This window comes from Octodon degus, unplaced genomic scaffold (assembly GCF_000260255.1).
Source record: "Octodon degus isolate 3935 unplaced genomic scaffold, OctDeg1.0 scaffold00001, whole genome shotgun sequence".
NCBI lineage: Eukaryota > Metazoa > Chordata > Mammalia > Rodentia > Octodontidae > Octodon > Octodon degus.
This window is the reverse complement of record NW_004524577.1, coordinates 38,446,321-38,454,529: the sequence shown is the minus strand read 5'-3', so window position 1 is coordinate 38,454,529 and position 8,209 is coordinate 38,446,321. Positions and strand designations below refer to the sequence as shown.

The window sequence follows — 8,209 nt, the reverse complement described above, 5'->3', positions numbered from 1 at the left end:
TTTAAACATCTTTTGTTTTGTTTCATGTCACGATTCTCAGCTTCCTCAAGGATAAATACTCCAATGTTTGCTAAAATTCAATAATTTGCTTTTTTACGCAGGCAAATATAAAGACATAAAGATAAAAAAAAAAAAAAAAAAAAAAAGTGCGGTATAGTGGCAGTACAGGAGCGGTACTCTGTTGCTTTGCTCAGTGGCTTTAGCCACCTAAGTGAATTGCTGATGAATAATCAATGAATTATCAGGTACAATATATCAAAATGTGGTTATTCAAAGCCTGAGATGTGCTTTATTTGGGTGTTTTGTTTTGTGCATGAGATTATGGCAATCCTAGAACCTGTTCTAAACTTGTCACTTAAGCAGATATTAATGGAAATTAAAATTTGACAAAGAACAAAACTGTGCTTATGAATCTGTTTTAGATTCTTCAAAAAGGGAACCGAGGTGGAATTTTTGGAAGTACCTGGTCAATCCTGAGGGCCAAGTGGTGAAGTACTTTAGGCCGGAAGAGCCAGTTGAGGCCATCAAGCCTGACATCGTAGAACTCATTAGACAAATCATCGTCAAAAAGAAAGAGGATCTATGAAAATGCTACTGAGCCACACTAATGCAACAACAGAGAAACAGCCAGAGAATCAGGTCTCGCTTTGGTCTGACAAACGGATTAGGCATTGAAGACTCTTTTTAATGTTTTCTTCCTAGTTGGTATGATAATGATGTTCCCAGGACATGTTACCTAAAGCAAAATAAAAATAGCCAAAGAACTAAAATGAAATATGTTAACTACTTCATCTGATGACATTGAAAAATGCAGAACAGACAGTCACCAAGGTGCTTCACTATCTTGTTGTTCAACCTGACGTTTTCTAGGGTTTTGATTTATGGAGACACCAATACGGCATACCACTGGACTCAGGAACAGGGTATGTGACTACAATTTATAGAGTAACTAACTGTAACGACTATGTTTATATAAATAAAACGCAATAAATGATGAAAGATATAAAATACTCATACAGCAAGTCTTTATATATGTTTGCTTCATGTACAGGATTTTATTATTTTTTTAAGTACAGCTTTCTAGTGTGTTTTACTATATCTGGCCAAACAGTCATTTATAAATTGCTATCATAATATTTGAAAAAGTCTTCATATTCAATACCTTTCTTCCTCTTGTGCTCTAGAAGCAAGTCATTCTATAAATACAATGCTAATATATTCAGACTGAGACAGTCATTTGGAAAGAATTCTGCACTGCATCATTCCCACAGCTGAAGCAGAAAGACCAACTCCAGATGGACAAAACTCTAATGCAAAAAGGGGGAGGGGGTGACTGCAAGCACAGGGTGTCCTAAAGTGTGGGCCTTGTAGTGGAAACACAATATACTTTTTCTATCAAAGTCAGGATTTTTACATTTATCTACCTTGTAAATATTGGCTAATAAAACCTGCCAACTTGGTAAAGGTTGTCCCATGAAATATATTACTTATTTTATAGAAGAATTAAATATGAAGACTGAGGCAAATGTGTGTAAATAGTCATAAAATTTGGCTAAGAAGTGAGAAGATCCAATTAAATAGCCTGTGACTTGTCTCCCTAATTCCGACCTAATGGGTGAAAGTGAAAATATTTTGCATTAAATTCAGTAATGGCACCACCATACATAAAGTTTGTGTAAATGTTGGACTGAGATAGATAGATAGATAGATAGATAGATAGATAGATAGATAGATAGATAATCTTTTATTTACTTATTTGGTACAGGGTCTCACTATGCAGCTCAGACTCATAGTGATCCTCCTATCTCAGCCTTCCCAGTGCTGGGATTACCCACGTATACCATCATGGTGGCTGGCACTGTGGGCCTGGGGTTCCAGGCCCGAATGGCATATGATACCAGGGATTGAACCCCCGTCCTTGGGCTTGCCAGACAGGTGCTTAGACGACTGAGCTGTCCCCTAGAGCGCCTCCTGCTTCAAAGTCTATATGCAACCACAGAGCCCCAGATGTCTTTGATGAGGCACTTGGCGGAGTCCGAGGCATAGTATTCATTGGCAGCGGCAACTGACAGTGAGAGCTGCAAGAATATCACATGAGGATGTGACAACCCACTGCCATCATCAGCTGCAGGATTTGGGTGTCACTAACATTATTTTCCTCACCTGTAATGGCAGTGGACTTGTGGAACAAAAAGCCCCTTCCCGCTCTAGACGTCAGTAAGCTTAACAGGAAAGGAAGAACAAACCTGCAGTACCAGTGAAAAACAGAAGGCACCCGACAAGCCTACCTAGCCTTCGCAATTTTACCCTGAAGAGCCTACAGGCAATTGGAGTTCTGAGCCTCTCGACGAAATTTTGATCAGGGCAACCCTCTCGGCGCCGTCTCCCCAGTCCTCTTGCCAGGTTCCCCCTTCTGTGAGCCTCTGACAGTCGTGGCGCTGCAGGGATGTTGTCCTGCACTGCGTTAGAGGTGTGAGCACACTGGACGGGCCAGCACCACCCAGGAATCACGGGCGGATGGCAGCAGAGCTGCGAGGGAGGACCTGGGCTGTACCCGTGAATGTGCTGCTGATGTCCTTCCTGCCAGAAGTCACTAGTTGTCTCCAAAGCCAGAAAGAATGGGTTTCTTATACAAGGTGAGATCAAAACATAGTGAATGTTTCAAGTTTTAAAAACTACTACAGTAAAAAGACACATTAACATTCATCCCCCTCAAAAAATTTTTAGAAAAAAAAAATTAAAAGTCTGATACCTCAAGTGGACTGAAGCTCCTGCTTAGGCAGAGCGCAGTGGCCGGGGTTCAATCCCTGCCGTGCCATGCCGGCCCTGCCCACAGGGCACACTGAGACATCAACCGAGACTGGGCATGGTGGCGTGTGCCTGTAATCCCAGCACTTGGGAGGCTGAAAACAGGAGAATCACTACAAGTCCGATCTACGTAGTGAGACCCTGTAGACGCTGTACTAAATACATTTTAAAAAATTCATACCCCTCAAAATACTCCCAGTTTGCATATATTTATCCCACCCTTCTTGCTACTTTCTGAAGTAGTTGTGGAAGTCTTGTGGGGGGGGGATGTGATCAAAAATACGGTGAGTGCCATGGCTGAGTGCCACCCAGTGGAAAGGCAGCCCCTTCAAAAGACATCGATGTGCCCTCATCTGCCTATTCATCAGATTGGGGGCTGTGGGATTTCTGGCTCTTTCTCCAAATGTCAATAGTAAATGTCTTGAAGTGATTCAGGCCATCGAGGCAGCCATAACAGCACAACTAAAGACACGCATGAAAGGATTTCCAGAACTGCTTCCAAAAGCGGCAAGGATAATGGGCTAAGTATTTGAAGGGAAGAATTGTGAGGGGGATTCATGGCGGGTATCTCTTACTGCAGTAAGTTTTTTAAATAGAAACATTATGTTTTTTGGTCACATCATATCTCCCAATGTGGAGTATTATCCAACCTACAATCCACACAACAGCCGACCTCCTCTTGCCTTTGTGTAGACCAGGCGGGTGGAGCTCTGCAAGGACATCCTACGCGTTCCTGGGCACAGAAAGCTCAGGAACACATCCCCAGAGTCCCTCACCACTGTGCTGTGAGTGCCGGCAGAGTGGAGGCGTGTGCCGACGTGCTGCCATCCACAGCTCAGACGCCTCCCATAAACACTGCCGGACAAATGCGCTGGGAAAAACTGCATCTTTCTGGAATTGGACAGCCTTTCTTCAATCTCATCTTGGCATCAAAAAGTCAAGGACATAGACAGCTACAGGATGCTTAAACTAAGGGATGTAACAAAAATAGCAGACATTGCATAAAAAGGTACTTGTCTTGCTGACAGAGGGAGGGGGCAAAATCGTTTTAGCCGAGATAAATCATCCATTGACTGGCAGTTTGCTTTGGCCTGTGTGGAGGGCAGGGAAGACAGCTGCACATGAGCCCCTAACCATCATCCCCCAGCAAACGGAGCACTAGTGCTGGGGACTAGAACAAATGGAATTTGCCTGAAATCACTTTATTTCTACATGTTTAGTATGTGTTTACAATATGTAGATGTGTACATATGCATTGCTTAGTAATTCTAGTACAAATTTCTTTGGAAAATGAATTGTGACTTATAGCACTTGCCTATTTCTACAGTGTGAATGCCAATTTCAAGTTTTATGAAAAACTAGCTGCAGTTTTTAAAAACTTAGGTTCTTGTGTCGGCGAGATAGCTCATCAGACTAAAGCACCTGCTTAGGCAAGCTTAAGCAAGTGCAGGGACCACGGTTCAATCCCTGGCTCCACATGCAGCACCAGCTCTGCACACAGGGGGCGGAGCTGGCCACAGAGTAGGGGCAGTGGTGCATGCCTGTAATCCCAGCACTGGGGAGGCCCAAAACAGGAGGATCACTACAAGTCCGAGCTGTGCAGTGAGACCCTGAAACAACCAAACACATTTTTAAAAGTTTAGGTTCTTGAAAAATAACACAAACTGATTCCATCACACCAAAATCCCTAAATATTTGACTTGATCAAGGCATTATAAGGAATTCAAAAGAGAAAATCTACCACAAAACATGCTATATGCACATGCAAGCACTCTATTTTTATTGCAACTATACTATTTTAAAATGTGGAAGTATGTGCAACTTCTAAATTATAAAAAGCTGCTAATGCTCCACTTTTATTTATTTATTTTTTGGCAGAATGGGGATTGAACTCAGGCCCTTGCATTTGCCAGGGAAGCACTTATTCTACTGAACCATCTCCCCAGCCCCAATACTCCACCTTCTTAATCACACTAAAATCTATTAACCTAACTGCACTGTCATCGGGTAACCTCAAGAATATGCTCCAGTAAAAACAAATGAGGGGGGAGAGAGGAAAAGAGTAAGATAGAAAACAGAAGGAGATACAGATAGCCCAAGAAGAGAACCTATTATTTCTCTATTTTCTTTTGAAATATTAACTGTTTCAAAAGACTGCTTTGTGTGAGATGCAGTACTAAGTCTTCCTCTGCAAAATATTGTTGTGCCATTCCTTTGGGGAAAAATGTCATGTTCGTGGACCTGGTAAGGGGACACGCTGCCTACCTGTAGCCCTCAGGCTTCTGTCCTCTTCCCTAGGGAATGAGCACAGCCGTCATGCCCAGAACCCAGTCCTTCCCACTCTTCCCTCCTCCCCTCCCGTCTCCACACCGTCAAGGCCGCTCTGTGGGTGACGGCAACACGTTCTCTTCTGGGGGCACAAAGAGGCGCAAGGAGGAGTTGGGAACTGAAGCCTGCCCAGCGCAGGAACGGGGGAGTCAGCTTCCGGGCGCTCGGTGCTGCGGGCCCCAGGGCGGCTGCCCCAGGAGAAAAGAGCGAAGGAGCACGTCTCCGTGCCTCTCCCGTCTCTCCCTCTGCTGCCTCATCTTGGCAGCGTGCTTCCCTCATTTTCTTCCTTTCCTCTTCCCGATTTCACTCCTAACCTCCTTTCTCATCTCAACTATATAAAGAATGTACTCAGTTTATTGAGAACAAATACTGTTTTATGCCTTGCTCTTTAGTTCAAAAACACAAAGGACAAGTCTTCTAAATTTAGTAGGTTTTATTTTTATTGTCAGGACAGTGACCTTATAGTAAATAACATGTTGAAAGTTTTAACCTTTAAAAAAGAATGAAAACAATATTCACATAGAAGGGATTCAACACAAAAGCTCTAAAAATAGAATAATATTGGACAACAAAAAGATGAGACTTGAAATAAAATCCATGAAAATCAAGTTTTATTATGTTTAACCTATGTTCTAGAAATAAATTTACATTTAAATAAGCATAGAAATTACCAATAACTTACCCTCCACCACATTAAGGAACGTGATATATCTCCCATATCTCACTCAGTGTTTAACTAGGCAGACCAGACCAGCAAGCTTCACTAACGTGCTGCAAGTAGCCGCAGGAGAACGGCACGTGTGTGGGACCCACGCATATCTAACCCTGCTCCTCGGTCAAAACGGCCTTCCAGGAGATGAGAAAACATTTAAGTAACGTTTTATTGTTAGCTCTTCTTCCCTCCTCACAAGCCTGATCTTAAGTCCTCTTCCAAATATTGTATGAGTCTGTGACCTCAAGGAAACGGAATAGAGAGGTCAACCCACCCCTACACAAACAATCCCCAGTGTTCTTGATATTCCATATTAAGAAACAGAGGGGGCTGGTGAGATGGCTCAGTGGTCTAAAGCACCTGCTTAGAACAAGCTAAGCTACACAAGGCACAGGGACCGTGGTTCAATCCCCCAGCACCACATGCCAGCCAGCCCTGCCCCCTGGAGGGCTGAGCTGGCCACACACACACACACACACACAAAATAAATAAATAAATAAATAAATCTCTAAAAAAAAAAAAAAAAGAAAGAAACAGAGGCATTTACAGTATTTTAACATTATAAAGCCGTGCATTGCATTATAATTAATTCAGTCTCTTTAACAACTATGATGGTAGACAGTACCCTGCTTCGTTGCAAAATACACACATACACACAGATTACATTCTGACGTTCATTGTATATGCAATAAGGTAGCAGTTATATGTTAGCTGCTGGTGACATATATTCAACCAGCTAACAATACACTGCCAACCCATCGCACACAGGTAACCGTACACTCCGTACACTCCGTCAACAAGAGGAGTATGTATCCAGAAGCACACAGCAGCCAGCTGGCTCCCAACCTGACCCAAAGCAGCCTCCTAAGAGTACTCTGCCTCCCTGATGCAGGGTGCTGCTTCTCATGAAGTTCCTGGAAGCTACATTTGTAACAGGATACACAGTAGCAAGACGACTCTGAAAGCTTAGCTGTGTGTTCAATTTACAGTCACCACTTGAACGTCGAAAAAGATTATCCTGGGGAAAAGAATCTGTGAAAAGTGTTGATGGGTTCAAACCAGAGTCTAAGAGTAAAAAATTAAAGGTGCACCACTTCGCCTACAAAGGAATATGGCGTATGTTCATAATGAGAAACTTAAAACATATAAGTGCTGTTTATACGGAGACATTTTTAATTTTCAAAATTTTTACACTGATTACAACAGAAACTAAAGCCCTCTGGGTTGGGCCTTTCCAGGGCAGAATTACTATTACACCTGATCAAGATTTACATTGCTAAGAGCCCTGGACTAAGTCACTTCTCCACACTGTCCACAAGATGTCACCATTTCCACTTCCTTGGGAAGCGCACCACAACAGAGAGGAGCAACTAGCAACTGCTAAGAGGAAGGTGTAGCAGCCAGCTAGCAACGCACTGCCTGTCTGTCATACCCAAGTCTCATCTGTTGCTCTTAAGGCAAAAACTAGAAAGCACCATTCGGACACAAATGATTACCACTATCTGTCAGAGCTTCAGTTTCTTTGTTTTAGTATCAGATTCTGTACTTATTTTCAGACCAGCTCATACTTCTTGCACACGCCTTTTTAAAGCAATTATCAGTTTACTCAAAATCAAAATGAAGACAAAGCAGGAGCAAGCCTGGACACTCACCTTGGGGCAACCTCGGCCTCTCTGCAGCTTCATGCTCTGGGCGAGCACCCGCATAACATTCTCCTTTGAAAACACAGATAACACGTTGAGAATGAAACTAATTGAATAAATAATAACGTTAGGTGTGTACTGTTTCTAGATCTTGAGCTTTTCAAACCACATTCACTTTTTTAAAGCAATCAGGCACCTCCGCAATATAACCAATTACACAACTCAAAATTAAAACCAAGGTGTAGTGTTTGGGCCACCACACGAGGGTAAACAGGCACTTAAAGGGTGCCTTCCCGAAGACGTCCTGGTGGAGAGTGGGGAGGAGAAAGAGAAGGGCGCTCCTCACCCACCGCGCCTCCTCTTCGGTCCGGATCCTCCGCGGAGCGGTGAGCTCCAGTTTCCACTCCATCTCCCCAGCAGCCGCCGCACCTGCAGAGCAACTACGCCCGGCCGCTTCCGGTTTCCTCCCGCGACTCGGCCAGATTTAATTAAGGTCTAAGCGTTAAAGCCCTACAGTCTCCTTCTCCAGAACCGTCACACTTCACGCCCTACCTCCGCTGTCCCCGACTCTTCCCACCGCCCTGAACGTGGTCCCCCGGGTACCCTTTAAAAACCCGGCGGGGCGGCCCGCAGAGCGGGAATCCCCCTCCCGCCCTCCCATTGGCAGGAGCTCGCGTGACGTCACCGGGAGGGATTCCCCGCAGCGGCCCCGCCCCGC

At 44.0% G+C, this 8,209-nt stretch overlaps 2 protein-coding genes across 3 annotated transcripts in view; one reads left to right on the top strand and one right to left on the bottom strand.

The window, feature by feature from the left end:
- The window catches only part of Gpx8 (glutathione peroxidase 8 (putative)), a 4,499-nt gene extending 3,495 nt beyond the window's left edge, over positions 1-1,004 (top strand). For both annotated transcript variants that reach the window (XM_004623093.2, XM_023709383.1), the window contains exon 3: positions 423-1,004. In XM_004623093.2, the coding sequence (XP_004623150.1) occupies positions 423-586 (164 nt within the window). In that variant the 3' untranslated portion in view covers positions 587-1,004. The remainder of the gene's footprint in view (positions 1-422) is intronic.
- The window catches only part of Cdc20b (cell division cycle 20B), a 75,008-nt gene extending 66,983 nt beyond the window's left edge, over positions 1-8,025 (bottom strand). The window contains 3 exon segments of the mRNA XM_023709097.1: positions 4,404-4,418; positions 7,501-7,563; positions 7,838-8,025. Coding sequence (XP_023564865.1) covers positions 4,404-4,418; positions 7,501-7,563; positions 7,838-7,900 — 141 coding nt within the window. The 5' untranslated portion in view covers positions 7,901-8,025.
- Positions 8,026-8,209: the final 184 nt, after the last annotated feature.